This window comes from Oryctolagus cuniculus, chromosome 9 (assembly GCF_964237555.1).
Source record: "Oryctolagus cuniculus chromosome 9, mOryCun1.1, whole genome shotgun sequence".
Taxonomy (NCBI): Eukaryota; Metazoa; Chordata; class Mammalia; order Lagomorpha; family Leporidae; genus Oryctolagus; species Oryctolagus cuniculus.
This window is the reverse complement of record NC_091440.1, coordinates 3431627-3452157: the sequence shown is the minus strand read 5'-3', so window position 1 is coordinate 3452157 and position 20531 is coordinate 3431627. Positions and strand designations below refer to the sequence as shown.

General features: G+C 51.3%; 1 protein-coding gene across 7 annotated transcripts in view; it reads left to right on the top strand.

Moving 5' to 3' along the window:
* The window catches only part of MYO16 (myosin XVI), a 697134-nt gene that overhangs the window by 593611 nt on the left and 82992 nt on the right, over positions 1 to 20531 (top strand). For all 7 annotated transcript variants that reach the window (XM_070048580.1, XM_051849982.2, XM_051849978.2 and 4 more), the window contains 3 exons: positions 11199 to 11295; positions 16584 to 16830; positions 18320 to 18534. In XM_070048580.1, coding sequence (XP_069904681.1) covers positions 11199 to 11295; positions 16584 to 16830; positions 18320 to 18534 — 559 coding nt within the window. The remainder of the gene's footprint in view (positions 1 to 11198; positions 11296 to 16583; positions 16831 to 18319; positions 18535 to 20531) is intronic.

Below are 20531 nucleotides of genomic sequence, written 5' to 3'. Positions count from 1 at the left end.
GTGTGTGAGGCTGTGTTACTGTATGGGTACTAGTGTGTGAATGTGTGTGACTGTGTTAGTGTGTGTGAATTTGAGTGTGTATGTGTGTGTGTCAGCATGTAAGACTACTAGTGTGTGGGTGTTAGTGTATGGTTGTGTGCATGTATGAATGTGTATGTGTGACTGAGTATGCAAGCATGCATGTTAGCATGTGTGTGTCATATGTGAGGCTGTGTTAATGTGTGATTGGGTGTTAGTTTGTGATTGTGTGTATGTTAGTGTGTGAGTATGTGCGTGTGTCAGCATGTAAGACTGTTAGTGTGTGATTGAGTGTTACTGTGTGAATGTATGCGACTGTGAGGGCATGTGTGTTAGTGCGTGTGAAGACGAGTGTATGAATGTGTGTGTAGCATGTCAGTCTGTGTTAGAGTGTGAGTATGTGTGAGAGTGTGTGTGAACAAAGACTGAAAGAAAAACAATGGACACTCACAAGACAGCCCCAGACCTTAATAAAATTCGCTTATGAAACGACTTCAGTGCCTTGAGTTTCTTCTCCCGTCGCCGAGTGTAATTCTCACCCACCAGCCTAGATTTCGCTGTGACTTTGTGAAATGCGTGGTCTTTGAAGGATTTGCTCTTACAGTGCTGAGAATCCAGAGAGCAGCATTTTACCATAACATTAAATAAAATCAGTCAGGTGAAGGATTTATTGCTGCATTAATGTAAAATAGCACAGTAGAAAAAGATAATAAAAGTAAGAGCAAGAGCCTGGGAAAGTTTTCACCACCCCGACTCTCTCTGTGTCTCCCAGGATGAGATGGTTGTGTTAGAGCCCTGGCTCTTATTAGTACAATAAATTAATGGTTTATTACCTTTGTTTTATTACTCAAGGAGCACTTCACAAATCAACTGTAAGCATGAGCTAGAAAATAGCCTATAAAATGATTCTTTATCTTGTATTCCTTCTCTTTGTCTGGAGTTATTAATGTTGACAACGCACACTGGGAACCTAGGGATATGTCTGTTCTACCACGAATGCGCACATGCATTGATCTCCCTTTCTCCCATGGATACATTCATATCCATGCACATACATGTCTTCTTACACGCATATACATGGACTCCCACGCTAAACATGTATACACATGTATACACACTCATATGAGCAAATTTGTATAAAAATTGTATGCATTCTTGACAAAAACATTTGGAAAAGTAGAGAAAAATAAAGAAGAAAATACAAAATACCCAGAATTGACTGCCTGGGGACGAGCCTTCCAATTGCTTGATGTGGCTTTGCGCACACAGTTTTAAAACATAGTAGTGCACGTGCTTGATCCGTAGCGCCTCCTTTTCCCTCTTCACCTGGACTGTGTGCACCAATGCCCTGTCTGGGTTCTCACGTACGTTCACCCTGGGTGTGCCCACTGCCGCACCTCCTACGGGGTCTTGTACGTTACAGATCCCAGCCAGTGTTTGTGCAGTGAGTGAATGAGCAAAACTCCTTACTTCCTCCATTTCCCTCGACGGGGTCTGCGTTCAGGCTTCCGTGACATGTGAAAGTTTCTGCTTTTATGGTGTTAGATCTGGCTTCATCCTGCGGAAGCCCCAGATGATCATCTGCACTTAATGACTGATGAATCAAAACTGTGCCTATGCCCAGTCCAACCATCCTTCTTAAAACTCGGTCTAATTGCCTCTGCTGCAGGTTGGTCAATCTGTTGGTTGACTGATTATTGATGGAGCACCTCTTGGAGTCTTAAGTTGTGCAGGGCACTTGTCATAGCTCACAGTCCAGGGAGGGAGGCAGAGATTAGGGAGGGACGTAGCAAGGCCATCAGGACAGCGAATCCAAGGGGCTCTCCTTCGGGTGGGGCAGTGGTCAGCACCTCCGTGAGGGTCCCAGTTAGGCTGAGAGCCGAGGGGTGAGGACAGGACAGGCGGCACGATGCCGGGAGGGAGCACCGTGCACTAAGACCCTGCGATGCAGGCAGCAGACCGAAACTTGGCTGCAGCCCTGGGAAGCAGGTGGGACAGGAGGCACTGGTGCCACAGATCGGTGCTTCTCAACCTTTTGTTTCAAATTAGCACCTCACAGAGAAAAAGTTATTGAGGGAACTACTAAAGAGCTTCATCCCGAGGAGGCAGAAATATCTTTGCTCTTATCATGGCTTATGAGCTCGTGAAGATCAACCCTCCTGGATAGCGTGTGGCTCTTTAGCACTGAAAAATGGCATTTACACTTGTGCCTAATCCAGTCCTGTGTCTTCAGTAGCAACCTACGTTTCTCCAGTTTCAAGTTCATTTAGTCATTCAACAAGCATTGGTTGAGCACCTGTTTTGTGCCAGAAGCCTTGTCATATCAAAGGTGCTTTTGCCCATCCAGAGCTGTTTTCCGTGTTGGGGCTGAGTAATGGGGACCTTGTGGGCGCCTTAGCACCACATGTGTGTGGGCTTTAAGGAGAGTTGTACGGAACACAATCTGATTTATCGACCGTGAACTAAGTAAGACTGCGTTGATGCTGTTAGTGGCTTAGGTCATCCACGTGACCTTATGTAGGCCATTTGATTAGAAAGAAAGATGGCTGGTGCTGTTCAGGGCGCCCGCCTGTGTGGTTCTGACACTCTGTTTGCTTTTTCACAATGTGCATTTTTTGGGAGAAGGGAATTTTTGAAGTGCTGTTCGCCATATTGATAGGATTTCCATAATGAAATAATACATAGGATCGCAGAGGGAGTAATTCACCAGTGAGCTCAAAATAGTGGTTTTTACTCACTGTTCCCTGCTGTTCAGGTCATAACTGTTCTAGGTGAGATGACTTAATTTTTCTTAACCTGTAATTACATGTAATTCAAGCCACACTGCCTTCTTCCGACGCCAGAAGATATGGCAAGGGCTGCTCGGTGTGTGGCTGCGATTATCTTTCCTGCAGAATGGCCTATTTGTAACAAAGGGAGCTCCCATGTGCATAAGAATGTATCCACTGAGGATCTTTAAAAGTCTGTTCAGACTTTCCGAGCCAGGCTGGAGATTAGACTGTTTCTGCCGGGTAGTGTCTGAGAGTTACCGTGGAAAGGTAAAATGCAGAGATGTTAGTGGTAAAACACACACACACACACACACACAGAGTCCCGGTCATCCTTCCAAGCTGGATGAATCGAAGAAGCAAATGAGGGACACCTTTGAACGTGGCCTCAAGAGGACAAAGCTTCCACTGAGACACAGAGTCGCCTGTGTGTAAGGGCGCAGTGTGGTGATTCCACACGTGGGGAGTACGTGCAGTGATCAACTCATGTTAGCAGCATGCAAAGACAAGTGCCGTGGTTCCATGGTTCTCACTCAGATGGGAGGGCTGCAAAGCTGATCTCGTGGAGGAGGAGAGGAGAGTGGTGGTCACCGGTGCCCAGGAGGGGGCAGTGCGAGGGATAAAGGGGCTTGAATAACGGGTACAAAACAAGGTGAGGGAGTGGAAACAACTTCTCATGTTCCACTCCACAGTGGAGTGACCGTAGCTTGCAATGCATATTCTATATTGATGAGGAACTCAAAGAGAGGAGTCCCAAGGTTCCCAGCACAAAGCAACACTGGATGTTTAAAGAGAGGAGGAGTTTTATATCTCAGCAGTTTACGGAGCATCTGGGAAGGACAGCCCATGTCCTGGGCATCCCTGTGGTCCCAGAGGCTGGCACGGGGCCGGCCGGAGCTGAGCCCTTGGCAAAGGTGTGATTGATGGATGGGTGAAGGGAGGAAGGAACAGATGATGGCCAAAGGCTGTGAAGGGAACATGGATGGGGGCTGATGGGGGAATAAGTGTGAGAGGAGGAAACTGTATTTTCAGAGGCACAGTGCTTCTGAGAGCCCTGAGGAAGCCACAGGTGGGGGACTGCGCACAGCACCCCCGTGGGAGGGTGGGCTGGCGGGGTGTTGCTGTTTGGAAGAGATGAGCTGTTGTGCGTGGGGGAAATAGAAAGCGCAGTGTTGTAGAGGAGCACAATGACATTCTCAGATCAGCAGGAAGGAAAACAAGCCTAAGGGGAGACGCACGCAGACATCAGAGCACGTTAAAGAACGCCAGCATTGTTCCCAGCGTCACCGACGAGGCCGCTGGAACCCAGGCACTCATCCCCACTGCTGCCTGCTTTGAGAGATGCCGGGGGTTAGGGTTCTGGCATGCTAACGCTACAGGGACAAAGATGACTTCTTTTACAGCGTCTCTGATGTTACGTGTCCCGTTTCTAAGTTGCAGTATTTCCAAGAATGGGGTTAGTATTTGTAGAGCAGGGGAGATGAAGATTTTTGGAGATGACTTCTTCCCAGTAGCAGTGAACATGAAGTGTTCTTTTTGTAGCCAAGCAGCCAGCACTCACGATCCAACATGTCCTGTTAAAGTATGGCCCATGTTAATAAAATATGTTAATAAAATATGCCAGCAACTGCAGAGGCAGAGATAAAAGGCTAGGTTCTCACCCACCCCCGGCGGCATCCTAGTGCCATGCGGTGGGGTCTCCGCCTGAGATGGATGGAAAGTCTCACAATGGCTTTCTGCTCCAAGGGAGGGTACGTGGAATCAAATACCAGTCAGTAGCACCCACTCTGGAAGAGGGAAGGCCATCTCTTCAGCGGTCAGTGAACACTGCATCATGCAGACTTTGAATGCTGAACCCAGAGGGATGCGTTTTTCACTTGTGGGTAGCATGAAGCTTTTGGCAGTTTCTGAGATCAGAGGCAGTGTGCAAGGTCAATCAAGGACCGGAAAAAGGGATAGGAATCCAGTGAAACTCCAGGTTTTCATGTACAACAGCAATCTTACACCAGGAATGGCACCACTGGAAATAGGAAATTTAACGTGTTTGTTTCTTAATCGCATTCCTATATTTCTGTAACATGAATTAAATACATAGATTTAAAGTGTTATTTCAGGTGAATGAATGTTTCTAGTGTCTGGACTTCTATTATGGCTACTATCCACTGAGCTCACTTCCTTTGATATCCTGTCTTCTCTATTCCACTGATTTGTTTACTTTCGTTTTTTTCATACATACACATAAATTATCCTTATATGTTTTTCAACATCCTGGCCCATAAATAACTCACAGCTAAGTTTAATAGATAATTCTGAAAATAATCACAAGTCAAAGCATTAAATAAATTCAAGGTTTATTGTATTTATTTGAAAGGCAGAGTTACAGAGGAAAAGACAGAGAGAGAAAAAAATCTTCCACCCTATGGTTCACTCCCCAAATGGCTGCAACAGCCAGGGCTGGGCCAGGCCAAAGCCAGGAGCCTGCGACTCCATCTGAGTGGCAGGCACCCAAGCACTTACACCATCTCCTGCTGCTTTCCCAGGTACCTTAGCAGAGAGACGGATCAGAAGTGGAGCAGCCAGGACTTGAACTGCCGGCCAGATGGGATGCTGGCATTGCAGGCAGTGGCTTAATCTGCTGGACCACAACTCCAACTCCACAAATTCCCATTTTATGTCAGTAAACAATGCAATATAATGTGGGAATAGTTGAGCCTGAATGTGTTGCATTGTAGAGATCTGCCTTCATTAATAACACCGTATTGTGCAGTTAACATTTTAAGAGGGTGGATCTCCTGTTACATGTGACTACCACAATTTTTAAAATAAGAAAACAATAAAAAGAAAAGCGACCAAATAGGGCCATGTGACAGGAGTCCAGTAGACATTGCAGAAGCATTTGAGTATCATCTAGAAAATCATGACGAGCTAGTAAGTAGTTTTAGGCAACAAAGTAACAGAATGAGGTTGATGTTTAGAACCCACACTCTGAAGATAGTAAAGGAACTGGGGTGGGCCCATATGGACCCAGGGTGATGCAGGGAGCTTCTGTGATTGGTCAGAAAAGCAAAGGCAGTGAATTCTAGAGAAGTCGATAGAACGCAGGTGGCGTTAACTTCCTTACCACACAGAGCACACAGTTTTGGAGTTCACAGTCCAGGATCAGATGTCTCCATTGGTTCAGCGTCTGTGGTGGCGTGCTTGTTAGCAGGGTCCCAGGGAGGCACAGAGCATCACATGATACGTGACAGGGAGCACTTGCGTCTTTATAAAGCCACCGTGATTCGATCAGAGGCCCCGCCCAGCAGCCTGATCCAATCTAATCACTTCCCAAAGACCCCATCTGTGAACATCATAATTGGACTAAGTGTTCACCCTCTTGGCACCATTAACTTAAGACTTAGGAGACTAAGCCTTCACACCTGGGTCTCCCGGCGGGGTGAGGGTGGGGAGTTCCCAAGCCAATAACAAACCATAGTGGTTGCTAAGACGATGATGGCTCAGTAGCCCAGAAAGGAGACAGTGAGTACGAATGGATGCAAACTGTGCGAGAAATGAAGCCTATAGATATTTTCATATTTTTCAATTTTTTCATATGTTGAGGGGATGGTCCTCCCATTCACTAAGGCAGGATACAGGGTAAGAAGCCCATTTGCAGGAAAAGCAAAACTTAGGAGGCTCAGGGGCCTGCAAAACATTGAAACAAATGTGCTCAGGACAGGGCTTACGAAGGTTTGGTCTCAGGGATGGGATAAACGCATAGAAATGTATGTGTCGTCTGCAGTGGGAGTTTTAGGGATCAGGAACTTATCCAGGCAGGCTGTAGGGAGTGAGAGTGGAGACCTCTGAGGATGGCTAATGTTCCGTTAGGGAGCAGAATCCGAGCAGCCTGGGATGGACTGGGGGACACAGGTGACAGCAGGAGAGCAGGCGGCCACAGGAGCTCGGCACAGAAGGGAGGCTTCTAGGGGAGCCAAGATCTGCAGCTGACCCCAGGTCAGTATCGCGGACGTCAGCGGAGTTTGTTAGGAAAACAGGATGGGCACGCTGCATGTGAGATAGCCTGGGGTCTCTTAGCAGGTCCACACCTGTCTCCTCGGCACCGGCTTTCTGGAGGACCCGAGGAATGCCGTACATTCTGTCTGGTGTGCCTCTTCGTCTCTTGTGGAAGGGAGAGCTTCAGCTACATGATTTCCAAGACCTAATCCTGTGTGAGTTATGGGCACTGCGTCCTGTGCACCCCTCCTCCACCGCCCTGGAGATAATGAGCCCTGTTCCTCTATCCTGCTCTAGATGTCATTTGGGGGGAAATTGTGCGAGCCTTCCAATATACATTTTAGTCATTTTTCTGTTTCACCCATGTGTAACCAAAAAGCTGCTTGTCGTGCGGATTGATGTGCCCTGCGTTTGTCAAAGCAAAGTCGTGTTACCTGAACTTTGTGCTCTAACTTAGCTCCATGAGAAACGGTGACTCATGATGTAACCTGATGGCAGTTAATGAGTGAATGCAATTAACTCACGCTTGGACACAAGCAGTATTTGCAACTTCTTCAAGTCGGTAACAATTCGTGGGCATAATAAAGTGAGGGGCATCACTGTTTTTCTATATACCATCAATTTGTAAGGTGATTTCTACATTAGTCATTTCTGTCAATGTCATTAATACAGAGGAAAAACATGTGCGTCATATAGACTACCCAAGGATAATAGCTGGATTCTATCCTTATAAATGCAGTTTCAAAGGCACTGCCAGAAACACGCGGTACTCCTAAATGTCTTTAAAGAAAGAGGGAAAAAGTGCCTCGTGGTTTTTCTTGATGTTTCCCACGAGTGCAGCCTCCACACCACCCACACGGTGCCCGCCTTGCTCTGCACGTCCACAGCCCACACTTCTCAAACAAAAAAAGCCATGAAAACTGGAGCAATAATTGCAGCTTTGGAAGTCATCAATGACGATTCTGCAACCTCTTAAAATCTGTCTCTTCCAAAAACACAAATACACACACACCAACCCCTAATGGTTTTCTAATAAAAATCAGGATGACTGTAATGCCAGATGGCTTCGTTTCGCAGGAGTCAGAGTGACAGTAACATTTTCATCTCAGATAGGAACAGTCTGCCTCCAGGAGTGTGGGGGAGGGGCTCAGTGGGAGAGTGAGCGGCCCCTCCTCCTCTCCACTTAGTGAGAAACATTATTTGAAGCAGGGAACATAGGGGATGTGAACTGTGTTCTCATTTTTTTTTACAGATTATCTATTTGAGAGGCAGAGCCACAGAGAGAGAGAGAGAGAGAGAGAGAGAGAGAGAGGGAGGTGTCTTCCATCCACCGGCTCACTTCCCAAATGGCCACACTGACCAGAGCTGCGCCCATCCGAAGCCAGAAGCTTCCTCTGGGTCTCCCACGTGGGTGCAGGGGCCCAACTGTTCCACCACCTTCCCAGGCCATCAGCAAGGAACTGGATGGGAAGTGGAGCAGCTGGATGCTGGCGCGCGCAGACAGAGGTCCAACCCACGACGCCACAGCGCCGGCCCCTCCAGTGACTCTTAACTGATTAGACAGTGCTGTAGGGCAGCAAGACACTGATCACAAAGTAACATCCCTTCCCTAGCCGGAAGAAAACAGCGAAAATGGCCAACAGTTCTCTCCTAGCCAGTGTCAATATAGACCATGTAAATTCCTGTGATCTTGTCCGAGTTTTCCTGTTGAAAACCATTCTTAGCTCCATGTACTCGTGAATGTGTAGGATTGGAAGGACTGAATGCAGAATGGGTTTTAAGGAAAAACTACAGGTTACTGGTAAACATCTAGTTTTATCCTTTTTAATATAGAAGACAAATTCTGCATGTCTGAAAGACCAACAGAGTTAAGCAAAGGCTAAAACTCCCAATGGCGTCTCCCAGTATTATTAATATATTGTACAAATGCATTACACAGAACAAAATAATATGAAATTAATTAGTCCACAGGATACCTGTGAAGTGTGCCCAAGCAGTTGAACAAACCATCTCTTTATCTTTCTAAATGTAATTGTTGCAGGCCCCAAGCCGTTTCCTGGCCTTAGCCATGTCTCAATGGGTTGCTTGTGTTGGGACTTCTAACTTCTGGTCCTCCTCCCGTGGAAGCAGAAGTCCTTTGTCACTTACGGAATCCTTGGGTGCACCTGCACAGGGCACACTTGCTCAGCCACACCGTCACCAAATTCCACCAGGAGCCTTGGGGGCAGCCTCACCCTCCGACCCCCACCACGGCATGGATCTGCCACTCTTGCTTATCCCTGAAGGCTACGTGGCCGTCACTGTCACTTCTCAGAGAATGCCACTGACCACAGCCTGTCGCATTCCTCCACCACGCCTCCTGCATGGCTCGGAGTGTGTGGGACTGTGGGGATTTACTGCTCACTGCTGACTTCCACCAGGGAGCTCGGAGCTCTCTGAGGACAGGGTCATCCGTTGTGTCCCCTGAGATAAATCTGCTTTGGCTTGTGGGCGGCTGTTGGGACCGTCACTGGAATGTGTCTGCATTGTCCCGTCCGCCTCCCTGGCAGAGCCTGCACCTGTTGAGGGAGAGGAGCCAGAACCTAGTTCCCCTACTTCCCTGGCACAGGTCCTCTCCCCACGAAGCCCTCTCCCCTCCAGAGGCAGACCCCCCAGTGATAAACACTGACCCCACGAGGCGTGGCAGCACCAGCCGCCCTCCTGCCTACAGGGTGGTTTGTCCCCCAGGGGGCAGGGATGAACACGAGGTGGCGTCTCCCTCCCTCCCGATGCCTGTCTCACAGATTGCTTCTCCAGAGCTCACTCCAGGGCCAACTGCACATCCTGCCTGCCGGCTGCCTAAATAATCGGCATTTGGGAAGGAACAAGAAGACGCAGGGAATTCTGGAGCCCAGCACAGGAGCCAGAATGGCAACGGGGGAATCGCGACCGCTCTCGGCGGCTGCCCACTGGCATCTCCCGCCACGGGTGGGAATGGGAACCGGGAGAGGCCAGGTGGGGGTCCATGCAGGAGCCCAGTGGCTGAGGGCTGGCTCCGTTCGTGTGACTGATGAGCCCTGTGCTGCCAACAGTACACAGTGTTGACCACAGTTCCAACAAGACTGGGTGTCTCCTGATGCCTGTGGGTGCCGGCTAAGGCAGTTAGGTGGAAAGGGAGGAGGCAACCGGCGCTGTGGCTCAGTAGGCTAATCCTCCATTCTAGTCCCAGTAGGGGCGCCGCATTCTGTCCCGGTTGCCCCTCTTCCAGGCCAGCTCTCTGCTGTGGCCCGGGAGTGCAGTGGAGGATGGCCCAAGTGCTTGGGCCCTGCATCCCATGGGAGACCAGGAGAAGCACCTGGTTCCTGCCTTCAGATAGGTGCGGTGCACCAGCTACAGCGCGCTGGCCGCGGTGGCCATTGGGGGGTGAACCAACAGCAAAGGAAGACCTTTCTCTCTGTCTCTCTCTCTCTCTCTCTCACTGTCTACTCTGCCTGTCCAAAAAAAAAAAAAAAAAAAAAAGGAGGAAGCAACAAAGTGTGTCAGTGTGAACTCAGTGTCCCCATGAAAAGGCTCTGGAGACGTCTCAGGGCAAACCCTGGGCAGGTGCATCTGGCCTGGGAGCCTCCCAGCGCCCAGTGGCAAGCCTCCTCCACGCAGGCCACAGGTGTCACTGCTGCGCTGGTGCTGGTTTGTCCTTCTGAAGACCCTGCCCCCTGCTCTGAGTGGAGGAAAGGGGTCACCAGGGAGCTGAGGGCCGGGCTCCACAGCATGCAAGTTCAAACTTCAATCCCATGGTGGTTTTCTTTTTTTAAGATATATTTATTTATTTGAAAGAGTTACACACACACAGAGAGAGAGAGAGAGAGAGAGAGGTCTTCCATCCGCTGGTTCACTCCTCAGTTGGCCGCAATGGCCAGAGCTGCGCCCATCTGAAGCCAGGAGCCAGGAGTTTCTTCCAGGTCCTCCACGCGGGTGCAGGGGCCCAGTGAGTTGGGCCATCTTCTACTGCTTTCCCAGGCCACGGCCGAGAGCTCGATGGGAAGTGGAGCCGCTGGGACTTGAACCGGCACCCATGTGCGATGCTGGCACTGCAGGTGGCGGCTTTACCCCCTCTGCCACAGCACAAGCCCCTGTGTTGGTTTTATCCTCTGGAGAAGAGTGTCAATCTCCGGTGCACCGTGGGGTGCTAGCGCCACACCAGTAGTGAGTAGGACCTGCTGACAGTGTGTGCACACAGCTGCCCTGCTGATCAGAAGGAAGCCTGGAGGATCCGCGGATCGGGGTGAACTCTCGCCCTTAGAGGAGAGGCCCTGGGCTCAATGGTGCCAGCTTGTTGCTCCCGATCCTCTGCTGCAAAGAGCTCTTGGCTGACTATTTTCCCAGCGTCATTTGGGCGTCTTCACGTCGTCGCTTACGGTTTGCCTGCTGTTTGCATTTCAGATGGGGACCCACAAAGTGTTTCTGAAGCGCTGGCATGCAGACCAGCTCAGCGACCTGTGCCTGCAGCTGCAGAGGAAGATCGTAACCTGCCAGAAAGGTAACTTGCATGTGGCTGCAATACCTGGAGCTGGGAACACACAGCTCCCAGGCTAAAGGTCAGGGGGCTGTGCATCAGAGCCGGCCACGCTGTCCGCTCCACAGCGCCCCCTAGGGAAAGGGCCTGGGGTGTGTTGGGAGTGCTCTGGCTTCCTTTGCTGGGTGCCTGTCTCTGACTCAGCATTTGGAGACACTGCCCGTCCTGTATCCGGTAGTCATTCGTATTTCTGGAGGGAATATGCCTGTCTTTTTTCTTATGCATCCCCCACCTTGCAAATATTCAGGATGTTGTTTTAAGAAGCAGGGGGCGGTAAGATTGTACCTGTGAATCTGCAGTGGGCAAAACTCCTGGCTGGCACGTGGGTACAGCAACGGCACCAAGTTCCTATGCCAGTCCTATGCCCGTGCCACTGTCCCCAGGGTCTGGAGAACCGGAACAAGCAAGTCAGTCAAACGGCATTCTCTGTAATCCTATATGAGCCATGGAAGTTTCTTGATTTTTTTCTTATGGAGTGATGATACTATTTGGAAAGCTCATCTATTTCATTTAACTTTGGGAGAAATTCCATTTAGGATTTTTTTCCTGTGAAAATGCAAGTGACTATTGTAAATGGACTTTTTTTTTAAGATTTTATTTATTTGAGAGGTAGAGTTACAGACAGTGAGAGGGAGAGACAGAGAGAAAGGTCTTCTGTCCACTGGTTCACTCCCCAAATGGCCACAACAGCCAGAGCTGTGCCAATCTGAAGCCAGGAACCAGGAGATTCTTCTGGGTCTACCACATGGGTGTAGGGGCCCAAGCATTTAGGCCATCTACTACTGCTTTCCCAGACCATAGCAGAGAGCTGGATCAGAAGAGGAGTAACCGGGACTAGAACCGGTGCCCATATGGGATGCCAGCACTGCAGCCAGAGGATTAACCTACTGCGCCACAGCACTGGCCCAAAATAGATGTATTTTTTAACGATTTATTTATTTATTTATTTATTTATTTATTTATTCAAGAGGAGAGGAGAGAGAGAGAGAGATCTTCCATTCCATTCCATTCCATTCCATTCCATTCCATTCCATTCCATTCCCCAAATGACCTCAACAGCCAGTGCTGGGCAAGTCTGAAGCCAGGAGCCAGGAGCTTCATCCGGGGCTCCCACTTGGGCCATCCTCTGCTGCCTTCGCAGGAGCATCAGCTGGGAGCTGGACCAGAAGCTCCCTGGACCAAAAGCTGCATCAGAAGCAGCTGAGACTTGAACCGGCGCCCATATGAGACACCATTACAGCAGGTCAGGATTAAGCTGCTGCACCACGGCGCCAGCCCCCAGAACAGATATATGTTTCAAAACATTACTGCTTCACATAATGTGTGTGTGCTTCAGAGACACATTTTCTGATGTCTTACCTATAGTTCAGTAATTACGTGTTCCTACAGGAAGGTAACGGGGAGAATTCTCTATCTGCTACTTTTCAGTGGCCTTGGCGTCTGCTATGTCTGAAACGTAGTGTAGCACGGGGCCTGGTGGGAGCTAGAAATGAGTTTAATTTGTTGCAGCCTCTGTCCACCTCCTCGGTGGGGCTCATGAGGTCTGCCTCTGTGTGAACTCTGCGGCGGGCCCCCATCACGTGGTGGCCAGCAGCCTGCAGGAGAGGAGCTGCAGCCCCAGCACGGCCCGGGCGCTGGTTGAAAGTGCAGAGTTCCAGGCTGTACCCGGGACCTCCCTCCCACGTGGACTGACAGCGCAGCTGTCCTGGGACAGGAAGAGGCATGTATACTATGATGTTGCCGGTGCACAGCACGGGTAGCACAAATTCCCTGGGAAGCCTTCCTGACTTTGTGTCCAGTCTTGCATCAGGGGAGCCTGTTAGAGATCTCTCTTCTGGTTAGTGACAGAGATTGAGTTGCTGTAGCTGTTGACCTGGAGCTGAAGAAATGATCAGAACCCTAATTAGCAGTTCACCTTTGCAAAGATAAAAAGTGAGCCTAGTCTAAAAATACGGCCCCAAGAAAAAGCGCATAATTTAATACTGCATAATTGAAATAATGGACATAAAAGCATTTTAAAAATTACAGGCTCTTAAATGCAAAGTACTAATTATTGATTTTTATTTTTACATCTCTTAGAATAGTGCCCACAATGCATTTTGGTAATTTTATTTTTGCTATTAAGTTTACTCAAAATTTATATAATTTGGAGTCGATTCCAGTTTTTACAGAGTTCTATTTTTTCTTTTGTAAATGTACTAGGGAAAGAAAGCTGTAACTTTTCGTTTTAAATGTAATCATTTTAATTTTAAATTATTCCTAGCAGAAATTTTCTCTGTGACTATATTTGTTCATTTTACCCTGGATGAACAACGGTTGCGAAGAAGACCTTGACGTGGTAGCTGTCATGGAAACTGCGTACTGGAATTGCTGGAGAGACCACAGATACCGGCTCCCAGCTGTGGCCCGCTTGTTTTTATTAGTTTTCCCTGATGAGAGATACCGGTTGTTAGTAACTGGCATCACGTTCGGAAAACATCTTCGGCTGTGCGTCTGAAGTGGGAGAAAACACAGCCCTCGGATGCGGGGCTGAGCACAGTGAACAGCTCTGCCGTGGCCGCTGGCAGAGGTCTGGCATAGCCACCTGACCCCTCCCCAATTCCAACAGAATAAGCATCTTGTGGGGCTGGCGCTGTGATGCAGAGGGTTAAGCTTCCACCCTCAGTGCCAGCATCCCACACGGGCGCCAGTTCAAGTCCCGGCTGCTCCACTTCCAATCCAGCTCCCTGCTAATGCACCTGGGAAAGCAGCAGAAGACGGCCCTAGTGTTTGGGCCCCTGCACCCACGTGGGAGACTTGGAGGAGGCTCCTGGCTCCTGGGTTTGGCCTAGCCCAGCCCTAGCTATTGCAATCATTTGGGAGTGAGCCAGCAGACAGAAGATTCTCTCTCTCTCTCTCCCTCTCTCTCTCTCTCTTTTTCTCTGTCCTCTCTCTCTCTGTGTTTCTGCCTTTCAAATAAATAAATACATCTTAAAAAGAATCTTGAATGTCCTCTCACCTTCACCCTTGCAAAAGTCGGTATCTCGATTTTTTTTTTTTAATGCAACGAGAAGGAGTGGATGAAAGAACGGGGCAGTCCAGGGAGATCTGCCTCTGTCTGTCTCCATGTGTCTGTCACACACCTATTATTTCTTCAGTTTGCTCCACATTCTGCATTCCTGGAAGTCTGATTGTACCCTTTATTGTTTGACTGTTTTCCCTTTAGATTAGTTCAGTGTGACTGTTTGGCAGTTAACTGAATACGACTACATTTCAAAGTAACTCAACATTTGGTATTGTGAGCTTAAAAAAATAAATAAATAAGCCGTATGCCTTTAAGATGTCTGGCTCCTTTTCCAGAATGGTTGTATTTTGCTTTCCACCATCTAATCAGGTCAGGGCATTAGTGCAGAGGTCAAAGGTGACCCACATAGTTGTTCGTTTATAGCCATGGGATATCTTAGAGCTTATGTTTTATGGGCCTCTCCCCCAGAGACACAGATAAAAGTGGTTTCCATGAAATTATGCGTCTTCCGTGGTCAGAACAACTCCTCTAACCTTAGAGCTGAGAACTGGAAGGTAGCCTGCACCTTGCACCCGTGAGCGGCTTCTGGGAGAACAAGCCCTGGCACGCGTCATGCCCAGACGCAGGGACTAGGAGCCAACTGCCTTTCACTCCACTTCCACCCCATGCCCACCGCTTGCTGATTTGTCTCCCTGGGACTTCCCATCAGTGATGTGCCCTAGGAGAGGTGCCAGTCACCCCGTGAGACACCACCGCAGGCGGCAGGAGTGCTGTGTGGCCTCCTGAGTGCAGAAGGAACGAACCCTGGTTCTGTCCTTCATTGGCTGCACTTAACTTTGATGAATTTGCTCTTCTGCTATTACAGATTATTTTTTAATTATCTGAAAGCCCGAAACAGGCAGACGGTTTTCTCCTGCCTACTGGGTCACTGCCTACCTGCCTATAACAGCCGGGGCTGCACCAGGCTGTAGCCAGGGGCCCAGAACTCAGTCCAGGTCCACTTCAGTGGCAGAGACCCAACTACTAAGCCATCACCTGCTGTCTCATTATCAGGAGGCTGGAATCAGGGACGGAGCCAGGACTTGAACCCAGGCAACTGTCACACATGGCAGCACCTAACAGCTACACCAAACACCCACCTCTTGAAGAATTTTCTTAGGCCTCCAAAACAAATCATCCTTATGTCCAAAATGGAGATGACGGTATATTTTATCACTGCATTTCAGCACTAAATGATAAAATTTAAGTGCCTGACACAGAAGTGCCTTAAAATGGTGATCGTTTAATCTTTATCTTAATTTCTTATATTCCTTATTCATGTCTCAGTGATCTCACAACATCCTTGGGGCTGGCATTGTGGTGAGTAGGGAAACTCCTGCAGCGCCGGAACCCACGTGGGCACCGGTTCAAGTCCCGGCTGCTCCACCTCCAGTCCAGCTCCCTGCTGATGGCCTGGGGAAAGCAGCGGAAGACGGCCCAAGTGTTTGGGTCCCTGCCCCCTACATAGGAGACCCAGATGAAGCTCCTGGCGTCCACCTGGCCCAGCCCTTGCTGTTGCAATCATTGCAGGGAGTGAACTAGCAGATGGAAGATCTCTCTCTCTCTCTCTCTTTCTCTCTCTTTCCCTCTCTGTCTCTCTCTGTAACTCTCTCAAATAAATAAATCTTTATTAAAAAGTATATTAAAAGAATTTTCACTAACTTCCTCCCTCCACTTTTTCCACATTTTTCTAGCACTCCTTTCTAGAGTAGCAGAAATCTGAAGTAGTTTTCTTTCCAGAGTCTTCAAGGCAGTGCTCCTCTCTCCGGGACCTAAATCACATACACACTGAACACGGTATTGCAGGATATATTCAGAGACTAACTCCATCAGCCCTGGAAGCCTCTTACTAATCTGGTATTTTAGGAGGTCACCCGATGGGGCCGTTGCAGCCACACCCCAAAGTCAAAGTCTCCAGGGTTTACAGCAGGTGCTTTGCCATGACCCCTATCCATCCTGTGCTACCAAAAGGTCCGTGTGAGCTTCTGCTGTGGGACCTCGTGTGGGTCAAGCTGGCCATCGTGTGATCCCTGCTGAATTTACGTATGTCCTTATCCGATTCAAATCACGTTTTGGTAAATGCTTCTTCTGGGTTAACCAGAGCTCACTTTGCAGCTGCTGAGCTGTAAGTCGGCTGTGGGTTTTGTCTGCGGGTCTGGGCTTTTCCCCTGTGCCCCGGTCACTGACCCAGAACTGTTCTTTTATGAAGTTATACGAGGATTTCTTGCACGCCAGCGCGTGCTTCAGAAAATGTGCACGCAGCAGCGAGAGCAGACGTCCATCAGAAGCTTCCTGCAGAACACCGAGGACATGGCGCTGAGAACCTACGACGCCCTGGTCATCCAGAATGCCTCCGACATCGCCCGGGAGAATGACCGGCTGCGGAGGGAAATGAACGGCCCCCTCCATAGAGAGAAGGCGGAGGCCAGGAGCAGGCCTGAGGAAGGGATCCAGAGGTAAGGGCAGGCTGTGTGCAGCTTTCATTACCTTTGTGATTGATCCCGCAGGGTCCTGAAGGTTCCCTCAGCCCTAATGCAGAGCTCCATCCAATCTGACAGTAGTTACAGGAACAGGCGGGCCCCGTCTGCGATCTGAGACCCGTAGCAGCGGCAGCGTAGCAGGGTGCATTCCCTGTGCGTCCTGCTCACGGCTTAGAGACCGCCGTAAATACGACTTTGGTCCTGCCTAAGTGTCCCTAGGGCACTCAAAGTTTGAAGGCATCAGATGTCCCCGTCCTCCACAGAGCTTCGCAGCTGGGCCGTGGACCTTTTCATGCAGGTGTCACGTCTGTGAGGCTGGCTCACGGAAACTTGTGGACATGTGGCCAGAGACTCGAGACTCGGCCCAGAAGACACGGGAGTGATGGGCGCCGTGCACAGAGCGCGTGTATTGTATTTCCCTGCGTAAACGGCCCCGTTTTCTTTGCCAGCAAGGAAAGCTCTGGGAAAAGCTTTGCATTGGAGAGCTCACTGCGGATGCTGAGCCTGAAATAGAACCAGGAGGATGCCCTGGCCTTCTGCCGTCTGCCACCCCCTCTGTGTGGATGAGGGTGCGAGGGCAGGGACTGGGCTCCCTCCCGTTTTCATCCAGGGCCGTTTTTCCGTGGACCCTGACCGTCTGCTGTTTCTCCCTGAAAACAAATCCCCTTTACCGAATGATTTTTTGTTAAAGTGGAACCGGCAACGTGTCTCTGGCTAATTAGCTTCAAATATCGCAGTGATTAAATACTGAAAAAATTCCCTTTCTACGGAAAACTGTAATTAAACATTACAGGGAAAACAAATTATCCCCGGAGTGCCGTGCGCTCTTGTGTTCAGCGAGTCATTTGCTACCCCCGCTCCTGGCTCTTCCTCGTGGTCAACCTCGCCTTGCAGGTGCCTTGGCCCTGGAAGAGGATAAGATCAAGGCGAATGTTCACCAACGCCTTGTGCCGCAAAGGCACGGCGTCTTCCGGGGGCCTGATTCTGCTGCCGTGGGGAGCCAGAAGAGACCTTTAAACTGGAGAAGTGTTAATTTAATTTGGTTTTGTCTTTATTTGCCTGAGCTAAAATGCGGGGAAGGAGCAGTTGTCTGTTTATTTAAGGGACGCCAGCGTGCCCTTGGCTGGGGGTCCTGGGCAAGCAGGGGACTGAGCAGAGTGGGGAGGAATCCCCTGCAAGGCCTTAAACAGTCGCCAGTGGATTTAAATGAGGATGCGGGCGGGCGCTGAAACGAAACCTGGAGTCCTTTAGCAAAGGGACGTGGCCATGAACTTCCAGGGTTTGCAGCGTGGGTGTCTGCCTAAGACGCACTTCCCAGAAGTCATCATTCAGCTAGAAATGTGGGTGTTCTGATCTGCTCAATAGCCAGAGTGTGAAAAATGCACGGGTACTGCCCGTGCAGGAGGAGGGGACCCCCGCACCCCCAGGCTAACACATCTGGCATCCGCTTCTGTCTCGCTCTCAGGGCCGAAGACAAGGCCGGGCCCCGGCGCGCCCAGGCCGCGGCGTCCGTGCGGTCCCTGTCGCTCCACTCCGTGTCCAGTGCGGAAGACAGCAGCGGCCTCCCATCGCCCCGGAAGCAGCCTCCGCCCAAGCCCAAGCGGGACCCCAGCACGCGGCTGAGCGCCTCCTACGAGGCGGTGAGCGCCTGCCTGGCGGCGGCGCGGGATGCAGCCCAGGGTGAGCGCGCCCCGCGGGGAGTGGGAGTAAGTCCTGGAGCGGGCAAGGGCCTGCCCGCAGCTGGCTGTCGCTGCACGCGGGTCCTGTGTGCGCGCTGTAAGCGCTGCAGCCCTGAGGCTGCGCGTGCCCGCACGCACCCGGGAGCAGCCCCAGGCCAGGGCCAGCCCGGGTCAGGAGTCCTGGACGGGTCAGCTTTTACTCGGGATTAGAAAGTGAAGGCCACGGATTCCGCCCCCCGCCGCCCAGCGCCCCGACGCCGCTGCACCTGCCTGGCCCCCAGGGAGAGCTGCTTCTCTTCCTGCCAGCTCTCCCGGGAACCATCCCTGCAGTGCAGTGGCGGCGGCTGAGTTAGTAATTCTTAGGGTCCTGGGAGCAGAGGAAGGGCTTCCTGCCAGTGCGCGCGGATTGACAGAACTCACGGGCCATCTGCCGCGTGTGGGGCCCTGTTCTGCACCTCCGCAGGGTACTTCACGCGGGCACCGTGTGGAAAGCGTGGCGTTCAATCTCCGCAAATAACCTCACAATCCACGTTTATAATGTGCATGTTCCCCAGGATGAAAAGTATCTGCGTAAATAACCTATAAGTTCCATTTTGCACACTTGAAGTACCCTCATTCATACACACTTGTCTATGCACTGTGATTATGAGTTTGTGTACACAGGCATATGTGTATTGTGTATCATGGGCTTGCATGTTATGTATTTATGCACGTGTGTGTATATGTGTGTGTATGTATGTAGACTTGTATATGTGAATGTCCGTGTGTATACTTGCACATGGCTATGCAGCAAAATACCCAAGACAGGCTACTTTGGAAGAGCACGGTTTCGGAGGCGCAGTGGCATCGGGTCAGCTCTGGAGAAGGCCTTCGGGGTCGTGTCAGAGGGTGGAGGCAGCAGTGGAGGTGGCCGTGTCAGAGGGTGGAGGGGGCGGCAGTGGAGGTGGCCGTGTCAGAGGGTGGAGGGGAGGCGGTGGAGGTGGTCGTGTCAGAGGGTGGAGGGGGAGGCCGTGGAGGTGGCCGTGTCAGAGGGTAGAGGGGGCGGCAGTGGAGGTGGCCGTGTCAGAGGGTGGAGGGGAGGCAGTGGAGGTGGCCGTGTCAGAGGGTGGAGGGGGCGGCAGTGGAGGTGGCCGTGTCAGAGGGTGGAGGGGAGGCAGTGGAGGTGGCCGTGTCAGAGGGTGGAGGGGAGGCAGTGGAGGTGGCCGTGTCAGAGGGTGGAGGGGAGGCAGTGGAGGTGGCCGTGTCAGAGGGTGGAGGGGAGGCAGTGGAGGTGGCCGTGTCAGAGGGTGGAGGGGGCGGCAGTGGAGGTGGCCGTGTCAGAGGGTGGAGGTGGCAGTGGAGGTGGCCGTGTCAGAGGGTGGAGGCGAGGCAGTGGAGGTGGCCGTGTCAGAGGGTGGAGGGGAGGCAGTGGAGGTGGCCGTGTCAGAGGGTGGAGGGGAGGCAGTGGAGGTGGCCATGTCAGAGGGTGGAGGGGAGGCAGTGGAGGTGGCCGTGTCAGAGGGTGGAGGGGGCGGCAGTGGAGGTGGCCGTGTCAGAGGGTGGAGGGGGCGGCAGTGGAGGTGGCCATGTCAGAGGGTGGAGGTGGCAGTGGAGGTGGCCGTGTCAGAGGGTGGAGGGGCAGTGGAGGTGGCCGTGTCAGAGGGTGGAAGTGGAGGCAGTGGATGTGGCCATGTCAGAGTGTGGAGGCAGCAGTGGAGGTGGCCGTGTCAGAGGGTGGAGGGGCAGCAGTGGAGGTGGCCGTGTCAGAGGGTGGAGGGGCAGCAGTGGAGGTGGCCGTGTCAGAGGGTGGAGGGGAGGCAGTGGAGGTGGCCGTGTCAGAGGGTGGAGGGGAGGCAGTGGAGGTGGCCGTGTCAGAGGGTGGAGGTGGCAGTGGAGGTGGCCGTGTCAGAGGGTGGAGGGGGCGGCAGTGGAGGTGGCCGTGTCAGAGGGTGGAGGGGAGGCAGTGGAGGTGGCCGTGTCAGAGGGTGGAGGGGGCGGCAGTGGAGGTGGCCGTGTCAG